We start from the raw sequence: 25,135 nt of genomic DNA, 5'->3' as shown, positions 1-25,135 counted from the left end.
AAATTATATTACGGAATCCCCATCCCAGATCGTACCTGATGACATGCTATTAAAATCTGTCTGACTTTAAGAAAATAGCGTAATAGTGAAGAAATGCCAAATGAAACTGATCAAAAATCTGTAGACGCATTCCTGCTCTATGTAAAAAAAAAAAAAAAAAAAAAAAAAAAAAAAAAAAAAAGAAAGAAGTCGAGAAGAGCGCAAGATCAGGTAGGTCAGAGACAAAGATACAAGCTCCGGTTGGAGATGGTTTAACAGTAGCACCTACAAAAAAGCTTCATGGGAATAGCAAAAATGTGATTACTAGATATTGCATATAGGTCAGCACACCTCCCGTCTTCAGCAGTTAAAAAGGGAATCAAATTCACAAGGTTTTCTTTGAATAATAAATTAAAAAAAGACAAGGATACGGCAGTAGCTGATTGGATAGATAGAGGAGTCTTCGTGAAAGAAAGAAATTTGAAATGAAAGAAAAATTGCATTCCTTTTGCTAATAATTTACAAAACTAAAAGCAAAATTTTTGAGCAAGATGTTTATAAATTATTCACCAAACGAAATCAAAATATCTTTACTACAAAATAAATCCAAGATTAAAATCACGCCATTGCAATTATTGATTCGAAAAGTTTTTCACACAATACATACTGTATTTCTCATCAATAAACCTCTCTGCATAGACAAGTTGAATAGTTTTTACCAGTTTGATATCTGTTGATGATTAAATTCTTTCAGAGTCATCATTTTCGTGCTCTTACACAATAAATTCCTGGCTCCATCTAATTAGAAGCATTGGCTCTAGTTAATAGAAATATATAGTTAAAATAAAATAAGATATTTGTCTGTTTAAAATTTTATCATTTCTTTGAAGGCCAATGACAAGATCGGGCATGATTTCCAAAGGGATGATAAAGGTGTCTGCTCACGTAGAAATTTGTTGAGTGCATATACACTGAAAATATTTTTAATAATGAATTTAACTGCATAGCTTTTTTCTTGATATATTTTTTGAAGTTTTGATTTATTATGCGGTGAATAATTTGGACATCCTGTATTACTTAAAAATAGCATCGATTATTTAGACATACTACGTAAGGGAGCTCACCTTTGAAAGGTTAGTTTTATGGACAGAAAGAAAGAAAATTCATCCTTGAAACATATGGATATCTTGAGAAATGACAGGGAATCCCAAGATACAAGGACCTCGAAACTCGAGACTAAAATATAGATTTGAAAACGGCGACCTAGATGACAATGCCACAAAAATAAAAGAAATTTATAACAGACAATACCTATGTCATTGTTAAGTGCAGATGAAGATTTAAAAAATAAACTTAAAATGTTTAACAGCATGGAGAAATATAAAAATTGATTTCATTGGCTTCGGTGACGAAGAAGAAAAACTAAGAACCTCGTCACGCAAGTTTGTATTTCCTATCAGAAGCCTGAAATATGCAAACATTCAATTCAAGATACAGAAACAAGAGGCATAAATTCAAATAAAGAGAAATCTTGGAAATAAGACCTTGACACAAATCGTTGGTCTTTAGCACCAAAGCTGTAAATTTAGAGTTTTACGATTCTCACCGTATGCACAGCATTTTCATGATTGATTCAAAGAATTTCATCGTATTGTAACAACTATCAAAGAGTAACGTATCTCGTGTAATGTGATTAAAGATGACACAAAAAATTTTCAGCCGCTGCAAAAATAATCGATATTTTAATTATGTTTGTTTTCCGCATCCTCATGTTTGCCCAATTATTCAGCAATTTCTCAGCTGTGATTCTCTAAAATGGAAGTAAGCATGCTGTAAAAACTACAATTTGAGTGCGTGGACATTGACTCATATGACTTAGCTGTCTCCCATTCTTTGATCACAGCTTAATATCATCTGGTGCATCTTGGGCAAAATTCTCAGTAATCAGACTGTTAAATGATCAATGAATTCGACCAAAGACCTTTTCATTAAGAACAGAAGCCATTTCAATTAAGTTAAACAGAAGCCACTCCTGGTGCTTATAAAACTAGCCAGAAATTATGGCGTAAACTCCAAAAGTAAATTATTTAGTCAACGGCTACACAGAATATTAAACGCGCAAGTTGACTCTACCTTACACCGGCGTGACATCACTAATTGCAAGATTAAAGCAATGTCGTAGACATGAATGCTATCGTAGAATATCAACTAGGTAACCTGCCTTTAATAGGTGGAACATGCGCTGACTAAAGCAATTTCAAACTCTCACTTAAATACGTGTGAGCTAAAGTTTGCATTTTGGCAGGTAAACGGAAAGGGAGAAGTGACAGTAAAGTTTTAGAATATAAAGTAATTGATTAATTAAAATAAATAAATACCTTAGAACATTATTAATTTTATGATGCTTCTTTTCGTACATCTAGGATTTACGATCTAAGGATTTAGGATTAAAGATGGTTGAGCCCCAATTGGAGATGAAATTCAACACCTTCTTTCCGAAGATAGGCATTCTTCCTAAACTACTTGAAACTGCTAATCAGCTTCGGGAATCTTCTCTTCTCCCCCCCCCCGCAATAAAACCCTTTCAGTATGATCCTCTGAATGATGCGTATTGCTGCACCCGCAACACTTGCAACCAGAAAAAATCTTAAAGAATTTTTGTTTTTTTATATTGATTTAAACGATTTTTTGCTTCAATAATTTACTTATGTTTTTGAAGCAAAATATATTTTAAAACGCCAATATTAAAAATGACTTTTTGAGTTATTTCTCTCTGAATTCTCAGACGATGAAAGATTACATTATCCTTGACATAATTCTCTCTATGTAATTTAACAACAATGTAGTGAACGTTTTTACTGTTAAAACTGAAAAAACTCTTCTGCTAACTGTGCAAAATAAGCATGATTATTTTTGCATATGCTACATTTTACTTAGAGGTACGATTCTTAATGTACTCTACTCAATCATTTCATTTTTCTATAATTCAAACATACGTTTTGTTTCGGAATATAAAAGATAATTTCGGCGTACCAACTCTAGTTTAGCATAAAATTTTAAGTTGTTTTCAATAGTAATTATTTTTTTTAACCTAAGCAGTGTTCCGTACACTTTTCTAACACAGCGCAAAAACTTCATTGTTAAAAAAAAAAAGAAAAAAAAAAGTAAGTGTATGAGATTTGTCGGTAGCAGTGACATTACGGAGCACATAAATACTAAGTAGACATTCCGCATTATTTCTAGTGAAAATTCGAGCGTTGTTTAATATTTAGAATTTTATTGTCTTACAGGTATTAAAATTATATCATCTAATAAACATTTAATAATTTAAATCACATCGTTAAAATTGAAAAAGAAGATTATTATTTAGTGATCATATAATTTTTTTAATTAGAGCCCCCCCCCCTTTTTTTTTTTAGTCCAAGGGAGCGTTATCAAAAGGGCTATTAGTTTGGAAACAGCATTTTGCGTCGGTTCACTATAAAAGGCGAATCACTTTTTAATTGTTGCCACCAAATGTTATCGCCCTGTATTATATTTAAAGAAATTAAAAAATGAAGAATCTGTGTGAATGTATGTATGTTTCTCGCATTGTGAAAAAACGACGGTACATAGAATCAGAAAACGTAATCCTCCACGTGAACATAGACACCTGGTAGCACGAATTTTGAATTTCGAATTTGTTTTGTTGTCTATTTCCTATTTTGTAAAACTTTAACGAATTTTTGATTAACAAACAGAACGATTTCAAAGCCAGCAATGGCAACACTGTACGAAAAAAATAAATAAATAAATTATCTCCAGCACGCGAAACTGTCTATCGGAAATGCTGCTTTTAAATATTTTGTGATATTGCTGTTGAATTGAATTTTATCTGGTTTAAGTGCGAAGAACACGATATTTAATAAGTAAAGGTAACACACAAAACGTTAAAATAATCGCCCCTTTGCGCGTAATATAAAATCTGAAAGCTTTCAGAATCTGAACGAATAGAGCGTCATCTGTTTATTTATCGGGGAAAAAAAAAAAAAAAAAAAAAAACTTTGTTTTTTTACCTTATCTTTCTTCGTGATGAATGTAGCATATCTTCGAAAATATAAAATGGCTATCATTTCCATTAAAAGTTATGCAGGGCAGACGCATACATATAATTGCACGAAAATAAATGAATAAAAGAAGCTTTTAATTAGCAAACAGATATTCTGCAGGTAGTTTTGCATGGAGTAACTTTAATTAATTTTGAAGTTTAAAATAACTTTTCCAAGACGATAAACTAAATACTTTGAACTGATTGCTGAAAGGAAAAAGTATATCTTACTAAAAACAATTTTATTTTCCAATTATTTGTTTCTTAAAATTTTCTACATAGGAATTCCATTTATTATAAAATGAAAGCTAAAGTTAAAAGGTGTAAGTTGCGTGACGATTGTATAAATAGAAGCTCAACTACTTCAAAAGTCTTAATTCCTTATAAAGAACATTTTGTTAAGAAAAAGAGAAAAATTAAACTGCGAAGATGATCGATTTTGCTGCAATGAACTGTATAGTTAATTAAAAATTCCGATCATTCATTTCCATGCTAAAATAATAAAGTGCATAGTTAAATTAAAGCTGTATTAAATTCCCCCCCCCCCCCCGCCTGAAAAAGAAACTGCTATATAAGCAATTTAAGCTGAAAGTTGAAGATCGTGAGAGAATAATCATCAGACATCATTCAAGGGTAAAGATTCTATAGAGAAAATAAACATTTCAGATAAATGCTGAAAAACTCATTACAAGGATATAATTTATGCTTGGTAAACATCGTGGGTGTGGGAAAAGGAAGTATTTTTGTGTTTTCAATAACTAAAAGTAAGATTCGTTGTACAATAAAAGTTAATTAGTTTTAGAAAATTTTGTGGGTCATTTTTTTCAATATTTAAAATTTTTAAATACAAAATACGGATGTGATGACTGGTTTAGAAATAATTTTTTAGTGGAAAATCCTTTTCTGCAAATGTAATAGAAAGACTATCAATAAAAAATTTGATGTAGACACAGCATGACTTGTACGCCCTATTAAATTATACACATTTCTGCTGCATTTCATTTAAGCTTATTTCCTCGCTTTATTAGAGATATATTTCTCATTCAGACAATTCAGTTCTTCCTTCACATGGCAAAAGCACATAAAAACTCAAAACATCTTCATTAAAAATTGCAAAATACAGAAAAACATAAAACATCAAATACAGTTAAAAAAATTACAATTAAAATTAGAGTTTCTACCAAAAACAAGAAATATGGCCAGCGGGTAGGAAGACAGATTTTTTGGTGCATATAACTGTAAGTTTACTTTCCGTTCCACTCGGCGAAAAGAACAGAAAAGTTGGTGCGGATAGTGACATAATTCAATGTTCAATAAGAGTTTCAAATGTAAACAAATGGTGGCTTCTCGTTTAGTAGCACTTAACCAATTTTAAAATTCTTAACAATTCTACAAGCATGCAGATTAACTAAAAACCTAAAAACCGTAACCGGAACATAAGAACAGCATAATCGATACTTTTAAAGCAAAAAATGCACAATTTACCAAAATATAAGCGGCTGATTGCAACCAAAAAAGGGAGATGCTAAGCTACATGTTATAGCAGTTCCATATACAAAATTTCAACGTTCTGGGGCAACGATTTGGAGCTGTGCGAGATACCCACATGCGTACGTATGTACAGACGTCACGAAAAAGATCTCGTTTGAATCCATTTTAAATCTATTTTGAAATCCGTTTTGGGAAAAGGAGTCCTTTATTATGTCCGTATGTACAGATGTCACTTAGCAACATCATTAAATTGCATTTGATAGCTTTTTAAATGGATTATTTTCGTTGAAATATGTTACCCGAAATTTTTCGCTATTACAATACTTCCTTTATTTCGTACAAGGAAGAAAATCACAAAGCATTTTCAAAAAGGACAAAGAATACCCACCAAAATCTAAGGAATAATAAACAAACTTTAGTTTCTATTTGTATTTTAGTAACTCTTTAGTAATTAAAGTTTCTCATGCACGGAAAAAAAAAAAAAAAAAAAAAAAAAAAATCGCTCATCCTAATTATTTCTTAAACTTGTTCTTTCTTAAATAGGAATATAAGCTTTCATTATGATTTCTAAAATTTCGAACTCTGAATCATCAAAAATTCTTTATTACATGATATCACTTCCCTCCCTCCAGAGTTGTATTTCAGTGTGACAGCTAAAAGTTAAGTTTCCTAGTTTTAAACTGCTGGGAATTTGTATTTTCATAAAATTCAAATCACCTAAATAGACTGCATGTAACTACTGCATGCTGCTGTTAAGCATGTAAAAAACAGAAAGCTAAAAAATCTTTTAACTCGTTTTACAGATGATTTATATATGATTTTAGGCTTTACTCTTTATAGATTTTTTTTCTAAAAAAAAAAAAAAAAAAAATAGATGTTTTAACTAAGAAAACAAAACTAAGAAATTCTCTGTTGGAAAAAATAGATAGTGACGTGAAATGTGCATATGACAATACTGATTTAAGCGATGAATTACCTCCAAAACTGCATGTCTTTACTTTTATAGGAATGATGAGGTTACAGATTTCAAGATTTGTTTATAAAATCGAAGTTACTTGCTAACTTAATGAAAGATGTTTTGAGTGTAAATACAAATTTATTATAAATAGACTAGATAGGAAATTTTAGCTACTTCCAAACTTATGTTTCCTTTGCATGTTTCAGAACAATGTGCTTGCTAGGCGACAAGAGCAATTCTTATTTAAATCGCGTCACAGACTCTGCATCCTTTCTAAAAGAAGCGCGTCTCGTGCCCTTATGTAAAGGACTGACCACTGATGCCTGCAAGCAAAGAAACGGGTTAGCCGAGTGTGGGTGTGGTAAGTACAAAATCAAAATAAAAACTTGCTTGAGCCAGGAATAATGAGCGCTTGAAAACGGCCAAAGAATGCAGAAGGTCGTTCCCACTGCTTAGAATAATTCTTTTTGTTCTATCTGATCGCACTTCGGAGGACGCTGACACTTGGGGATAGATCTTCCAGTATTCTAACATTAGTGGCCACTGGCTCGCTTTCTTAGTTCTCCTTGAGCTTATCGCTCGCGGAGAGGAAACTATTTCCATTTGATGCAACGAACGAAAATCGGGTGTTGATAAGAGGTCACGAAGAGATGTATTCATAGAATAGTCTGCAAAGAATATCGGCGTTCTTAGAATGAGTTTGGATCTTCGGTCATTAGTTGATGCTAAGTTCTAAAATCAGAATAGAATTCACGAGACTTTTGTTCTTGTAAAGCGAACTGAAATCTTGAAACAGTTCGTTTAAATTCTAAAATTTAGCCGTTCACTTATCAATAAAGTTTTAGGCGTTTTATTATTTATTTGTTTATTTTATTACCGTCCAGTTCTTAAAATAATTATTAAGAGGAAAAAATATTATACCTATATTCTCTTGGACATACATTTTCTTGAGAACCTTTTTCCCGTGTAGATAGTTCATAGATATTCTTTCATGTACGCATCTTACCTGTACTGTATACCATGAACTTAATCATCGGAATGATATTAGTGTGATCACGAAATAATTATTTTAAATTTCTGCAACTAACGGGAAATTTAAAAAGATGTCAGAAGTGTCCCCAAACATTTATTTGTAATAAAAAATAAATGGTAACATATTCCCCCATCCTGCAGCAATTTTTTTTTAGAGAACGAGTTCCATTCAACTGGTATTAAAGATAAATGAGTTATTGCGCAACATTTAAGAAATAATTAATTTAAATTATTTTTCATAAATGTTCTGGATTGCAAAAATTATTAAACCAAACTCAGGTGTTTTGGAAACTGATTATATTCTTGAAATTTCTGTCTCTGAATTTCAGCTCAACTGGACAAATATACTGCAGAAAACCAAACATGCCTCATAAAAAAGTAGAAATTATATTATTAAAATAAATCAATTTATAAATAAAATAACTTAAATAAAATGTGTCTACCAACCTATGACAATTAAAGATTGCATTTTTTGCCTAACTTAAAATTTTTCATTACATTTTACAATTTTCTTCTTCAAATTAAATTTATAGCATTGGTGGGAGATGTCATATTGGAAGTTACGTTTTAGAATGGAGGTAAACTTGGGCAATTAATGTTATCGTTAACTCCATATTAAAGTTCTGGCGACATCTTGAATATTCATGTGTGGGTCAGAATACATTTATTGTTTTGACTTATCTTTTGAGATAAAACTCCACAAAATTAATAAAAATATTTCAACACATTAACAACTATATATTACGAAGCACTTTTGGTACCGCACACATGTGCATGCCCTGTTTATTTTCGTCTCTGTATTTCAGCTAAGACCGCGTAAACGCAAAATGTATTCGCCAGTCTCCTTTTGTGTAAAAGGGAGTAAAAATACGTATCCAAAATTTCAGCCTGAATTCATCGATGTATATCCGGCTGTGGCTAACCACATCATATATAAAGTGGCAGGCCTTAAGAACATATAACAATCGCATAATACCTAAGTTACAATTCCTAAGTAATGCAAAATTATATTATGACGGAGTAGGACAACATCTGTTCCAACTCAAGAAACGGATGTGCTCAAATGTTTCACGTTTGGGAATGGTCAGTTCTCAATCAGAAAGCTGCGGTAATTTGGGAACAGAAGTCTCCCAAGCATATCCATACAACCGAAAAAACAACGGGAAAAAATAATACTGATAATAAATCAAAATAAAAACACAACCTCTGAAACTGGTATTTGTATCCGGTATGTGTCACACACTAAATACTACTTTCCAGTCTTCTGTGAAAAGTATAATAATAACTGGTTAGAAATCTTGCAAACTTTGATCTCATTTGTCTGGATTTAGTTTTGACGCCCGTTGAAGGTATTAATTAATGATGTAAATAAATTAAAAGTCCTTTATCAAATAAAAGTGTAGAGTACAGAAACATAAAACTGTAGGAAAATCAGAAGTAATTTAATACTTTATTTACATCTGTTTGAGGATCTTTTCATTGTTCATGATTCATCACCTGATTGATCCGTTATTTACATCATTATTTTACATCTGATTGAGGATTCTAGACAAAAACATTCGAGACAGAATTATTTTTATCTTTAATTAGCCACATACTTTAATTCTTGGTGGAATAAGATGGTCAATCTATAACCCCCCCCCCCCAAGAAAACTTGACAAAATAGCACTTCTTTTTAAATTTCTTAAACATACAGCTAGAAGTTTTGAGAATAAGATTAAGATACCATTGAATTAAATTACTAAGATATAGAAAAAGATTTAGTAAAATAAAATTTTATTTCCGTACTATTTCACAGAAGTTAAGAAAATTCAACTCTTTTACACAGAAGACAAAACAGCCGACCAACTGCAGTTTTAGCATATCAGCTGCCTTTATTATGAATGAGGTGGTATGTTTTATTACGACAATTTTGTATAATACGTATGCATTTGTTTCACATCAGTCGCCAGGTACCTACCTGATGATTAAACATGGGTCAGGAATGCCCGAAATGCCTTCTCCGGGATTCGAATAGGCCCCGAAGATACGGCATCGCTGTTCACCATTCCCGAATAAGACTGCTAAATTCCTATTTTATAAATCTGGATTTAATAATTTTCTTGATTTAATGACCTTCTCCAGCAAAACTAAAGCATAGATCTAGATTTGCGAATATTTTAGTAGTCAAAACATTTCTTAGTTTTTCCAGTTTTAAAGTTTTAAAAGAATTTTGTCCGAGATTCAAGGAAGGACGCTCTAACAAGAACTGGTTCAGAACAGTAGGGTTTTTTTAGACAATCGAATGCAATCTACCAAATCTCACAGAGAGCTGTGAAACTGATACTGTATAAATGGTGTAATCAAATTTCAGGCTTAATTCATTTTCAAGTGATGTATATCTATCAGTGTCCTACCATTCCATTGATCTACAGGTTAAACTGTAATGATAATAAAGGGAGCGCTGGATTGATAATTAAAAATCAGAAGGAAGTATAAGAAATCTGTAGAGGCTCTTTCTGTGCTTAAGACTAAAAAAAATGTCTACGGCAATATGAAGTAAAAATAGAGCATCTAATGCTTTCAAAGAAAAATTATAAATAATGCGAAAAAGGAAATATTTCAAGTAAATGCATATTTTAATATCATATTTCTTTTCAAAACAACGATTTATAGTGTAAAATAATTTTTGAAGATTTCCATCATTATAATGAAATAGCTTCTATTTTCGCATTTTACTGATATTTTTAAGAGCAAGATAGTTACATAATTTTCGCATTTTTTATGTATTTTTCTATTTAATTTCTTTTAATTTAACGAGTTTTATCACTGATTGATGATGATATCAATGGAAATAACAAAATCCTGCATTAATTCACTTCGTGGAAAAATGGGCATAATCATTTAAACAAAATTACTTATTTTAGCATAATAGGATTCCTGTTTTAGACAAGCACTAACAAAAGCCAGATTGTTTATCCCACATCAACTTCTGAGACGTAGACAGTAGTGGTTGTTTCAAGACTTTTTAAATGAGTGCTGCCTTTCTTTTACTTGGGTTAGCCTCCAAGCTGATAAAGTCAAACCAAATATGGAATTTTAAAATCGATGAAATGTGCATGTCTTTATTGACAAACTGCATCTTGACTAAGATAAAATGTTTCCTTCAGATTAAAGCATATAAGTATATAATAAATATCGTACAGAAAAATGAATGATTCAATGCATGTAACTGCATTTTGTTTTTGCTTGAGAAATACTCATCAGATTTTCTTCTTCCGTTGAAAAGTAATCAATCTTTTCAAGGAAAACAGTTATTTACCTCGCAGTACTTATTTACGGATTCGTGTTTGGAATTTATATAACTTTTACAGCGAGTTAAACAACTGCCAGAAGCTATGAAATTATTTATCCATGATCGAAATATTATACACTGCGCCTTAATGATACTAATTTCTTCGTGAACCCTTAAAAATCTCAGTCGCTGTTAATTCATTTCGTCATTACGGAATGTTATAACTTATTAAGAAAGCATATTTAGAAAAAAAAAAAAAACTGAAATGAATTTTTGAGCTTCGTAATCCAAAGTAATGATTAAATAATAAAAAAGAAAAAACAGATAGGGAAAATTAATCCAAACAATAATATGGTTGTTGATATAGCAGTTATAAACTTTCGAAATATCCGAACAGTTATTATATACAATTTAATAGTAAAAAACTTTGATAATTTAATAAACTTTATATATAAAAACTTTGATAGACAACATATAGCAGGTTGGTCAAACTTCATGTCAGTAAGAGCCGCATCTAGAATTTCTAAAAGTCATAAGTTCATATTTACATCATTATAGAAGTAGTGGAGGAGGTTTTAAATAGAAAGAAATCCCTGATAACTTTGTAAAAAGAGTCTAAACTAATTAATTACTTCCTTTTGAACACTGAATAATTTTAGTTTAAGATATTTCATACATATATTTTATATGCACGAGCCGCACAAATTGCATGCGACAGCCATATCAGGCTCGCGAGCCGCACTTTGGCCGCCCCTGGCATATAGCAATAAGGAATTAAGAATATGTTGTAACTATTATGATCGTTATTTATGTAGCATTTTTCTTTTTTAATGTTTAACGAAGTATAAATTTAGTTAAATAGTCATTGCTGTTAATTGCTTGTTAAGTAATAGAACTTTCTGATAGTCATCTATGCAGAAAATTAGGTTTGCGCGGAATAATACTTTGATAATGTTCTCTCATTAACTGTAATTTTGAAAGAGAAATATTATATCCACAGATAATTTTGGATGCTATTACATTCTTTGATGACAATCGATCTTTGGATGTGACTTCGATACCTCGAAAGATTAGCAAGATTAGGACCTTATGATACTGGAATTAACTGACAAATAAAATTCCTCAATTCATATTGCAGTTTTAAGCCTAAAATTCTCTTTTCAACCAGGTCGAAATTTGGTGACCTCAATTTTACCGGAACTAAAACGTTTTCCTTGCCTTTACATAATCTATATAAGCAAAAATATTTTCGATATTAATCATTTTTAAGCATTATTTTATTACTTTTCTCTATGTCGACTGAATGAATATTTAATAAGTATTCACACTTAAATTTTTTGAGGAGATTAATCATTTAAGTGTAAGAAAGAAGAATGATTATTATGTTTATTAAATTGTAAGAGCTTGTCCCATCGCCCAGTTAAATGTTTGCTATTTGAAAAGGGGGAACGGATAGTCGACATGCCACAAGCGCGGGATTAATTACTCACCAAATTTAGATGGAAAGTTACCTTTCTAGATATAAATAAAAAAAAATAAAAATATAAAAAAAAAAAAAAAAAAAGAAAGAAAGAAAATAAGATGGTTTAAAAAACATGAATTACTTTGGAGCAAGAACTCTATAAATTGTTTGAGTAGTACTATTGTCTTGCATAATGAATTTCAGATTTGCGTCCAGTATCTCAAATCACACAAATCGAAGCTTATTGACATCAATATATTTAATTCTTTTCTTAGTCACATTCAATGCTTCTTGAAGATAAAGAATATGTATTTTCTGAACTTTCAAAAAATTTTTAATGGCATTCAGAAACTTTCTTTTGTAACCCAAAGGAGAAAGAATAAAACTCAAATGTATAAAGCCTCGTTTTTTATATTGAAAATAATGAACATTTACAGAGCATAAGAAAAATTATGTATGTATGTATTTAATAATGATGTTCATAAATTACTTTTATGCTTTTAAGTCAAGAAATTATTTAAATAAAAAGGAATAAACAAAAGTAAAATGTGCGCATTACGATGTATACAAAGAGCAAATACTCATGCTCGAGTATTACAGAAACGTACAAACAAGTTTACATCATGAGTGGCCTAATGTGTAGGAGACTTATAATATATGCAACGGTTGATAAAATTCCTTTAAAAAATGTTCCCCAAATTTTCTTCTAATGCCCACAGTAACCGAACGGTTAATTGTACATTGTACACTGGTAGTTAGACCTGGGTTCGATTCCAAGCGAATGGACTAGCTGCATGTGCGTTTTCGTGTTTTTCCCATGTGTCACATGTATAAGACTCAGTTTTCTTTAGAAAGTTCTCCACAAAGGCATTCTTTCAGCATGCTAATCAAATAAACCGAATACAAAAATGTCTACTGTTAATTTTCTCCAGATATTTTTGATGGCGGATAGTTTTGAAATTAGCTCAGATTGAGGTTCTTAAATTGTCATATGAAAGAGCGACATCGTATATTTTTTAAATTCCCATGTTATGCCATCTTCTACTAAGCTCAAATTTATTTCGAGACTTCATTCTTAAAAAAGGCTGACTTGATGCATGCAAAATTAAAACTTTTTTTAAAAAGCATATTATTGCTGTCCAATGTTCTTAACATACTATTTTAGGCGTACCTGCCTCCTTTCTGGAATTTAGCAAAGCACTCGAGGACTATCTGCGTAAGGGAAGGGATGCTTTCGTGGAGGACTTCTTAAGGGAAACTGGCTCGACTACACATTACACATAGAGAAATCTACGAAAACGGCCATGCAGCCACCCCATTCAGCGGGATTCGAACCGCGGATCGAACTACCAGCGTTCAGCGACTTTGCCGCTCAGCCTCTGGTGGGCACTCTCAGTAGCTTTATGACACAAGTGCTTAGTTTCGCTAGCTAATTACCAATCTTTATTGAGGCTTTTGTTACATATTACTGTAAACTGCTACGCATAGCACTGAATAAGCAACTAGATATAAGTTTAATCTTTTCATCAACCATGTGACAGTGGAAGCAAAAGAAAATATAAAAAGAAAAAAGAAAAAAAGAAAATGAATATAGCTAAAAAAAAAATGTGTACGTTAGTTATCGCCGAATATAACCTTTAAAAGAAAACATATTTTTCACAGCAAAACTCGTACATACAAATGACTCTACTAACATCTAAAATCAAGAATGTCGCAAATAATCCTACAAAACTCTTTTCCCCCTTTCGTGTTGTTCCCCATCGCTTTATTTGAGCCGACACTCCTGGAAGATTCGGCTAGAGCCTAACCTTGGCAGAGGACATCTACATTAGACGGGCAACGTTGCTTATTACAGTAAAAGTAGCTACGCATGAGGGAAAGTGAACATGACGGGTGGGGGCATGCAATTTACGCAATATGGGGGTCACATGGCCAACGACCCGTTGATGCGATGACGCGCGTAGCTAAGGCCAGCTTCTATCCGGGTACCGATCGCCTAAGGGTGACCGGTGCGATGAACCTTTATATAAAAACCACTAGAAGAGGTTCTTGTTAGTATCCGGGCGACTGATGATTGTAAGGTGAAAAACGGCTTTCTTTCTCTTTCATTCCAAAGATACAAGAACCTGTCGGTATTAATATTTCAAAATCATTATGGAAAAAATTTGAAGCAATTTTTCTTTATTCTTTTTCTTTCTTTTCTTTTCTTTTTTACGTGTATATTCGATATTCTTCAGTTTTGCACTCTATATTCAATAGAATATAACTTGTAAATTCATTTTAGTATATGTTTCCCATTTTTAGTTGCTTTGTTGGCAACACATATATACTAACTTGTTACTACTATACATTTAGAATGGAATTTGCTCGGCATTCAGGTGTTTTATCAAAATACGTGAAAGATAAAATTTGACTCAAATTCTTTGTATTTACCATATCCAACTAATTTGGAGTTTATGACATCTTGCTTTTCATTGCACCCAATTTCAGTACTACTCTTCTCATTTGAAATAATAGAATTTTAGGCTAAAATTAGGAAACTTCGCAGATTAGCTTATATTGGTTGTGATTTTATAAAAATAACTGCCAAAATTTTCTGAAAATTAAATAGGTTAAGGCAGCATTAAAATTTAATTAGTTAAAGGGGAAGAAGCAAAATCTTTATGAGAGACTACTGTAAAGCGGTTTTAGAACTTTTCATGTTTCCTGGAATGGACTTAAACTAATATCATAAAGCATATTAAAATAATAATAATAATAAATAAATAAATAAATAAATAAAATAAAACAAAAAAGGTGGGAACAAAATTTAAGATCTCAGAAAGCTTCACAACGCTACGATTTGCTTTCATAATGGTTTCTCGTCAGCAAAGGTGTCAGTGCTTTTGTTCAAGGAGGTCCCAGTCTGTGAAAAGAGAAACGTTCACAAAGGTATTGTAGCATATAGGTACTCCTCGCTCTTATGCAGATCAATTTTTCAATTTGAAGAATACATTCCTCCTAAAAATGCCGGGACGCTGTTATGCAAAAAGGATCTCTCATTCCCTTTATTAATCATAAAAATAAAAAAAATGAATATAGCCAAAAAATGAAAGATAATTATCGCCGAAATTAACAAATTCCCTTTATTAATCAAATCAGACTAAAATCGTTCATGCTTAGCAAAGCCCAGATTTAAAGGTGCTGGTACATTAATGAAAGTTGTTTTCTTCAAAGTAAAAAATCATCTTCATAAACATGCGGGTACTTCTGTGCCTTGTGCCCGCAAGATGCTTCAGAGCCTCTTGTGAAAATTTCTATCTTAGCGAATAGTAGCTAAACTTCTATAAAATACCGGAACGTTTATTAAGATAACTTTCTTCAAGTTAAAAGAAGATCTTCTTTAAAGTCATGGCACCTTTATGTCTGGAATTTTCTTGCAGAAATTCCTTTTTTGCAAACATTTGCATAATCTGCTGACCATCAAAAGAAAAAGGCCGAAAGAGCGAATTCTGTAGTTTTTAAAATTTATTTTCGCAATCTGAAAGAATTTCCTTTCTTAAAAAAGTACTATTATAATTATTATTGCGTATGATTCATAATAATAAAAATCTGACGTTCTTTGTCTGGCTATGATTTAAACTTTTCTTTACGTATTTACTATGTGTTGAGCACTGTCTCATCACAAAATGTGTGATGGAATAACGAAATCTAAAAATGCACTTTACTGAAAACCAAACAAAATTTAATTTTAAATACATTCTGTTTTAGGTAAATGAACTGGACTTTTCGACTTTTAACTTCCGTCTTTAGAATATGATGCATATGGTGTTTTCAAAGATTCCTTTTTAAGCAAACTGAATTAGAATAATGTCGCAAGGATGTATAAATTTAGATGTCTTTAATGTATTTTTGCAGCCCTTTAATTTATAACGCCTTATTATCTTAACTAGGTACTTAAATCCATTCTTATGCAAACTAGCCCTTACAACTTCTTACTTGACGGCTACCGCCAAACGATTATTTCAGACAATAGCAAATTCAAATCAGAATTTATCCTTCCCTTCCTCCTTTCAGATATGGATTATTTATTAAGACTGCTTTCAGATATAGCAACCCTATTATCGGCTAAATGCCTAATGGAAAGGTCGACTTCGTGAAGGATTTTTAAGGAAAACTAGGTAGTATTCACGTTACATCTGGGAAGAACCACGAACTATCACATGCAACCAACACATTCATCGAGATTTAAACCCGCGTCAAACTGTAAGCATTCAGCTGTTTTACACTCTGGCGTCGGTAGGATCTTTTTGCATCCATTGCCATGATGATCTATCTTTAATTACATCCTTAGTTCTACGTAGCCGATATCGATTTCTTTTGGTTTGCTTTTCTTTTTAAGACTATTTGTTTTAATCACTATCGTTTAAAAAAGACACAAATTCTATATTTTCCGCTCCATGATATACTGAGATTTAATGCAATGAAAAATATACCCGTGGAAGTTCATCTAGCTGTTCCTAGCATTTAAAGCATTTGCTTTAAATGAGATCGAACTCGAACTGCATTTTATCGACAAAAGGAAAGTTTTGTTCTAATAACATAATATGGATTCTTCCATTGCTCAGACTTCTTTTTTCTTTAAAAAATATTATTTGTTATAAAAATAAAACTGATCCAGTATATTTTTGCAAATTTTTACAATCCACGAAAACATGTAAAACGTCCCTTAGTCTCCTATAGAATCATTAGGTTATTTTGAAGCAGAAGACGTGAAAAATGTGCAGTACCCTCACCGGGACTCGAACCTTGGACCTCTCGAATACGCGTCGATTATGCTTATTGCACCATGAATGCGCTGGAGGGAGAAAATACCTTATATATTTCCCCTTTTAAAAGGCGACTGGGAATTAGGGGACACAGTCACCGAAACCTGGTGGTGAAGAATAGTCACCCACCACCTTTTAGTTCGGTGCCACATGTAGAGTCATTAGTTTTTTTTTTTTTTTTTTTTTTTTTTTTTTTTTAAGCAGGAAACGTGAAATACGTGCCGTGCCCTCTCCGGGACTCGAACACTGGGTCTCTCGAATAGGCGTCGAGTATGCTTCCAATTACACCACGAAGGCATGCGGAAAGGAGCGACCTTATACACTAATCATATTCAATATCAAGCCACATGTTTAACTTTCCTACAGCAACTTTCAGGGCTGGACACCTGGTAATGCCGCAGAACGGATGTGGCCGTTTAGTTCCTTTGGCAATTCACAACAGGTTATTAATAAGCTTTCATGATAATTAAGGTAATTGTGCAATCTATCGGTAAGAGTTAGAAACATCGTAGTTTCCGTTGGTTAGGATCAAACCATGAATTTTGGGGCTCTAAAGTGAATATAGCCAATGCACTAAAAGCATGTTTCAAGTTTGGACCTTAAATTCCTCTTTGTTATTTTCTGCAAGAAGATAGGTTCGCTGCATTACTGTTGATTGTGGGCTACTTGATGCATCAGGATTATCAGCATTTTCAGATTTTGTGAATAAAAATGAATCAGAAAATAATGACAAAATCTCTGAAAAACCTTGAAAATGAAGTTGTTTCCATAAGCGTTTGCAAAGTGTTCTTTAACTTGCATTATATTTTCAATCCTTAAATTAATAATCCTTCTTTAAATATAAATATTTTATGAAACAAGTATATTCAAAAGGAAACAGCATTTCCAGTTTCGCATGTGCATAATCTTTCATTCGACTTTGATGGTGTTCCTTATGCAACAATGTTAACGAAGGCATATTGAAAAGAAAATCTCGATATATATCTTGAAATAACTCGTATTTATTAACACTCATTAATTTAGTCTATATTCCTAAAAACTGATAAAATACAATATTGGGTGACCAGTGGCACCATATTTTAATTAGCCTTTATTCGCGTAGAATGGGCACGTGTATTTCAGATATCGAGCAAAAGTTTTATCCATCTTTCTGCTTTTAACTGCAGCTGTGTACAGCTATTGGATTAGGCTCTCTTACTGGCCAACTATTTTCCGTAATTGCATGAATCGGTATTTTTACTTTTGCAGGGTGCAGGGAATCGCCATCCGTGTTATCCACATTTAGAGTCCGATAACAGCAAGTTTATTTTTTCCCCTTCTTCTCATGTTCCTCCTCGTTTAGTTTTAACCCTAACCTAATTGCGAAACCATTATTCTTCTTTTCATCTCCTTACTTATTACGAGATAATCACACTAATCCAATCACTTCACTTGTCAAACGCAGCATTCCTTCTTCACGTAACCATTAATTAAATAAAAAGGTCAGTTTTTATCACCTTTTTAATCAATAAGAACTGCATGAACATCTCTTTTTTGATTTATGATTTATCTATGAACGCTATAGGTTAAAATTCAATTCTTATTTAAATCCATAAGATTTATGAAAACCATAATGGCAAGTTTGAAGAAAACCAAAACAATTTTAATGAGCTTTTTTTTCACACTTGAAAGCTCTAGATACAGCCTATCATTGCCATTCCCACCGAAACAAGTGAAATATACAGCGGAAACTTTTTTGAAGCCAAAGAAGTTCCACCGCCCTGAAAAAAATCCTTTTTAAAGCTCTTATGTTCGTACAGTGTTTGAAAGAAGTAGTTTTCGGGGTCTCACAGTGATGTGAAGATGGCTCATCAATGTTCTGTTTCTTGTCTTTATTGCAATTGAGGTTGAAAAGGGATTTTTACTTTAAAACCGAAGTTTCAAACACGTGAGCTCAGCGTTCGCTAATGCGTTCCATGTCATATGACTGAAAAAAATTAATGATAGTGTAGATTTTTAACAGCTATGACTGTTTACTTAAATAAACGTAGCCCTAAATTAAATGCCCTTAAAGCCAAAAATAAGACATTTTGATATTTTAAAGAATGAGAGCTGAAACTAAGCTAAAGTTACCATAGTCAGACTCCAAAAATAAAACTTAATTTACTCTGGAACTTCATATAGTTAAAGTTATAAGGTATTTCTCCCGCCTTCCTAGCCTGCCTTCGTGGTGTAGTGGTCAGCATACTGAGCCGGTATTTCAGAGGTCCGTGGTTCGATTCCCGGCGAAGGCGATTGCTAATTTTTCATCTTGCCTGTTTCCAAAAGTACCTAATGTCTCTATAAAGTCATTTAAACAGAAAAAGTCTGCGGTATTGACTGCCATTTTGTCAGAAACTTTGAGAACTGATTTCAACATTTCAGAAAATTGTACTGTATATTTGCTATTCAAGATTTCAGAAAATTGTATTCTATTGGAAATAGGGTCAGTTTGAATACCTAGCAGACATCAGACCACATGATTCTATATTTGCTATTCAAGATTTCAGAAAATAATGAATGCATATTTTTCACATCATTCTTAGCTAACTTTATATACAACTTACTAATAGAGCTGCTGTTGGACACACAATGTAAAGGAAATATATTTCAGAGGACTTTTGCTTACGAACATCTTCTGTTCAAAAAAATCTTCAGAATGTTTTTTTTTTTTTTTTTTTTTTTTTAAGGCTGTGTATTTGAAACCCTTCTTTCCCGTTTAATAATAATAATATAATATATAATATAAATAATATTATTATAGATATAATAACAACTGCAAAGATTATCATCATTATATCTATCAAAATAATTATACTACACTGATATTCAAATTAAGCTCAGTGTTCCCATCAGAGTTATAGTACTTTTCATGTAATTTTCCTAATCAGTACCTTTTTGATTAAAAAAACAAATGCAATAATATAAATTTATGAAAAGCAACTGCATATGTTTGTCGGGCGATAGGACCTTTGTTAGAATTTGTTGAGCCGTGCAGTACAAAAGCTCTGAATGCTTGGATACTCATACTTGAAACATTTGGAAGAAAGAATGAGAGTATTCTTACTTTTGCTTAACTAAACATTCTCTTGGTTTCAATAAACTAAGATTATTAAGCAGATAAACACATAAAGTGCATTTTATATTCGATTTGGATGATTACGAATCATGTAAACTCTTCGGATGTTGCAGAAAATGGATTGTAAATTTTAATTTTGTTACTGTTGTTACTGTAACTTGCTTGGTGGTTGTAGAGTTCAGCCGACCTGGGGCTAGCTAAATTTGTGATAAATGTCTTTTACAGAGCTAACTTGGCCTCTGATGAAAACTGAATATTAATCGATTTAAACTACTAAACCCCATTTTTTAAAATGAACGTACTGGAAGACTCCGAAATGTGCTGTGACCAATGATGATAAATGTTGACACACTTCCTGTTTCTGTTTCTTTTGCAATCTAATGTCCTTAAATGCAGGTCCGCCTCCGAACGAGCAGCAGGCAATGAAAATCTACTCACTCAGACAATTTAAATCTTACAATGCTGTGCAATAATGGGACACCTGCTACGCTTGATCGCTGCACATGTCGTGGAAGTGGCTGTCTGTTACGTGTGCTTGGAGGAAGTCATCAAGTGTCATTGAAAGAATGGCAGCTCAGTGCATCAGCAATTTAATAATATCCATTTCTTCAAGATCTTATTTCAAAAAATCCAAGGGTAACGCGAAAAATTTCTCGTTTCTGAGTAATGGGAAGAAGAAAATGGTAAACTGCCACACAGCAGACTGACAAAATGTGTTCTTAACTTTGCTGTGTCGCAGTTTATATATTTTATGAATGAGCGCTGATTTCTTTAACTACTGTTTTCACAAAATTAAAACTTGCTAGCATTTCATTTCTTAGCCTTGCAAAATGAACTGCTATATTACATTTCACCGAATTTTAATTACCTATTTGTGAAAATTCTTAATATAGGCTTGAGTTTTATGTAAAGAGTGTTCGTATTATTTATGTGTGGAGGGGGATGTTCAGCGTAAAAATAAAATATGTTTGCTAAAATTCTTAATGTAGTCCCGGCATAATAAAAATTTAGTTAGTCAAATGTCCATTATTTTTTAACAAATTAAGCATAAAATGCTTTGCACGTTTACATACAAAATTTTCCGAAGATAGATCAGAAAAAACTTACTGACTTAGGTAACTTTTTGATCCGTATTACTGACATAATTTAAGATTTCTGAGAATAAATATGTGGAGTAGATACGAAAAAAAAAAAAAGTTGTCATTTTGAAGACTAAAATTTTCATTCTGAATTAAACATAATTAAATTCATGAATACTGCTGTACGGTGTTCTGATTAAATTAAGTCATTAATCATGAAACATTTATCATAAATGAAAAAAAATTATGATGCATATCCCTAGGAATGTAGCACATATATGAGAGGTTCCTCTTCTTTGTAGCTAGCTGCTTATCGTGCTTTTAGGAGCATTTATCTTAGCGCCTGCTCCTAGCCTAGATGACACAGGCAGTTGTTCAAGACACCGATTTTCACTGCAAAGTTTTCTCCGCGAACGATAGCTAAATATAGTCATAGTTTTCTTTGAAATATTAGTCTGTTTAATTTACATGAGGCATCAACCATAGTGACCACCTGGGAGGGAAAAATTCCTGAACCGATTTTTTTTTAACATTTTAATATCATCTAAACTGTGATATTACTATGCATCTTATCATAACATATCCAAATTTTAAAATTTCCCATTTAAAGTTAGAAGAAAATAAGCTCACGATATCGCTTTTTCCTCATTTTTTTCCGATATATAAATTCTAATTAATTTAGTACGCTAAAAATTCTGAATATAGTACAAAGGTTAATGATGAATTTACCCTCATTTAATGACTTTCAGTCGTGTGTGGTTCTCCTGGTTCTGCATTAAATTCCTGTTCATTAAAGCAAAGGAATATTCTCATGATAGAAATAAAATCATTTAACATCTCATTGGCAACCATAAATCATTAATCATCTGTATAAACACTGACAAAGATAAACAGTTACAGGAAATGATTTTTCTTACCATATTCCGGGTTCAAGATGAGTGTTTATCACTTCTGGGTTCTCGAAAGAATGACCTAAAATAAGAGAATGCATAATGTAAATCCATGCTGTTTCAGCAATTATTTTCAACGGCAATTGACACATCCAGTTAACGTTTTCAGATTATAATGCATAAATATGCGCATAATATTTATGCATTATAGTAAAAAGTATAGAAAATATTGGCATTTCAAAATGAGTATTCGATTGAGCACAAACAGTTAAGCCATTCACATGATGCTAGCTTCAATTAAGTTTTGAAGGATTTCAGAAAATTTTATTAATTAAAATTAAATTTTCTTATTAAAATTTAATTAATTAAATTTTAAATTATATTTACTTTGATTTCGAAAACTTAATCAAAAGCAATCATAAGCAACATGTAAATAATACCTTCTAGCAACGAAACTGAGAACAAAAAAGTCCAATAGAAAACAAATATATTATAAAAATGCTGAAATTCATCTGCGACAAACTTAAGAAATTAGAAGTCAGACATATGAATAAATATAAGAGGAAAAATTAAGTTGATCTATTTTAAAATGATCATGTTAAGCATTAAAGTGGAAAATTCCAAAGAAAATTGTTTGACGAAAATAAATTCAGTTTTTAATTAATTTCAATTAAGTGAAGAAGATGACTGGTTTCATCGGGAATATGAGCATGTGTCCATGATTACATAAAAACAGCCTATGAAATACGTTACAAAGATTTCATATCATCAAAGTAGCGGATGAAATCAGTTTAGGTAGAACTGAAGAGTAGTGGAAAAAAAAAAAAAAAACACGTGAAGATTCTTAGAAATACGCGAAAGACAGATGAACATTGAGTTGAGTCACTGATAGATAGATATCTTTGGGGCTTAAAAAAACCGACTTTTTGCTAAGAAAAAACAATGCATGTATCAATAAAAACTAGAAAATTGTCAAGGACCGCTGAAATGTTAAGTAACATATTAATAGAAAAACTGCTATTTAGCTAAAATTTAGATATGTTTTTATTTATAAATATTTTTATTTATCATTTTGCTTTTTATATAATTTTAGATATTAATTATTATTATTTTATTTATTTCTCTTCCCTGACAGCATTCCAAAAGGCTCTCGCACTTCTAATTCCAAAAATTTAAGTTCTGTCATTACTGATTTGAAACTTTGTTGTCGTTATACATTTGGAATTAATAATTGACTGTAAAAGTAAACCACGAGAAGTAATAATTGTGTAAGTTCGAAAGACAAGATGGGGTCAAACAAAATTTTGTATAGTTGTTAAGTAGTTAAAAAAAAAGCTTGCTGTGTGTAAACTTATTATTTTAAAACTACCCAATTATTATGATTTGGATCCGTACCTTAACCTCTTCCTTTCACATTCCTCAATGAAAATTAGTTGTTTTTATATTTTAGCTGAGGTTTTTAGATCTTGAGAGAGTATTTCTGGCATGTGCGCTACGTGCTTAGATTCTGACAGCTCAAGCTAATTGTTAATACCTTACCTTTGCTTTCTCTCGTCGCCGATGCTTTAAATTTACGCACCATTTAATTGTAAAGCCAGCTTATAGCTTAGTACTCAATTGTATAGTCTTAGACTACTCAAAAACATTTAAATTATTTGACTGTTCGTATTTATTTTCATCACCAGGAGCTGTGGTTATAGTATCACAAAGCCGTGTCCTTATGTTCAAAGCTCTGTTTAACTAGAAAGATTGTTTTAAAACCTTTCTTAGACTTTTTCGTACTATCTCAGACAGCCATAACTAGCTAACGTGTTTGTTGGGGTTATAGGACTAAAGTAGCAGTGCTAGACAAAGTAAAACCTTATGGTGGTTTAAAATAGAAATAAAGTCTGAAAGATTTCAAATTTTACATTACGCCCAAAGGGGCGTTTTCTTAACGTTTTGTGTGTTACCTTTATTTATTAAATGTCATGTTTTTCGCACTGAAACCATAAAATTCAATTCAACAGCAATATCGACAAATAATTTTAAAATGAGTGTATCTTTAGAATTTCTGATACACAGTCTCGCGCGCTGGAGATAAAAAATGCTCTTTTTTCTTACAGTGTTGCCATTCCTCGCTTTGAAATTGTTGAGTTTGTTAATCAAAAGGTGGTTAAAGTGTTACAAAATATGAAATCGATAATAAAACAAATTCCAAATTAGGGTTTCCAGATGCCTATATTCGGTGCAGGACTACGTTATTCAAAAATTGATGGCTCTAGGTACCGTTGTTTTATCACAAACGAGAAACATGCATATATTTATGCAAATTCTTCATTATTCAATTTCTTAATATAACACAGGGAGATAATATTTCGTGGTAACAATTTGTCAAGTAAAACGAACATTTAAAGTTTTCAACGCAAAATGGCAAAACGAAATTAATAGCCCTTCTGGGCTAAAAAAAGGAAGAAAAGGCAAACAACTGTTATTAAATGGGTAATCAAATGGGAGGTTCAAGAAACTCAACATAAATACAGAGCTACTTGCACATAAATGGTACTATAGTAGTATAATAATAAGATATATTATTCTGAAGTAAATGGTAAAACAAAGAATTAAACAGCTTTTGTAACCTTTAAATATATAGACTAAAGCACTAAATTTTTTTAAGCCGCTTTTCTTTTTGTATAAACATTAAACAGTGACATTTCTACGCACAAGAGTCAATAATATTTTAAAAAGCCATAAACTGGTTAACAGACTTAGCTTTTATAAGGTAAAACCGTATTCTTAAGAGACTAAATTATGTTTCAAAATTACTAGACATTCAAAAATTAGTTCCCGTTCTTTATTCTCATTTGAGTCTCTTTCAGGAAAGATATCTAAAAGTGACTTAAAAGCTTCAACTAGAAAGTAAGTTCTATAATGTGTCTTTTAAGCAACAAGTGAAATAAAGGTAATTTGAAATCCTCCGACGAACAATGAAAAAGCGA

General features: G+C 31.8%; 1 protein-coding gene across 1 annotated transcript in view; it reads right to left on the bottom strand.

Moving 5' to 3' along the window:
• fus (epithelial splicing regulatory protein fusilli) overlaps window positions 1–25,135 on the bottom strand; it is a 186,111-nt gene that overhangs the window by 38,346 nt on the left and 122,630 nt on the right. Inside the window, exon 5 of the mRNA XM_035362036.2 lies at window positions 22,185–22,239. Coding sequence (XP_035217927.1) covers window positions 22,185–22,239 — 55 coding nt within the window. The remainder of the gene's footprint in view (window positions 1–22,184; window positions 22,240–25,135) is intronic.

The sequence above is a fragment of the Stegodyphus dumicola genome, chromosome 6, assembly GCF_044657685.1.
Source record: "Stegodyphus dumicola isolate Sdum_Otavi_A_Nest chromosome 6, ASM4465768v1".
Lineage (NCBI taxonomy): Eukaryota > Metazoa > Arthropoda > Arachnida > Araneae > Eresidae > Stegodyphus > Stegodyphus dumicola.
Note: the sequence above shows the minus strand (reverse complement) of the source record. Positions and strands in the feature narration are given on the sequence as shown.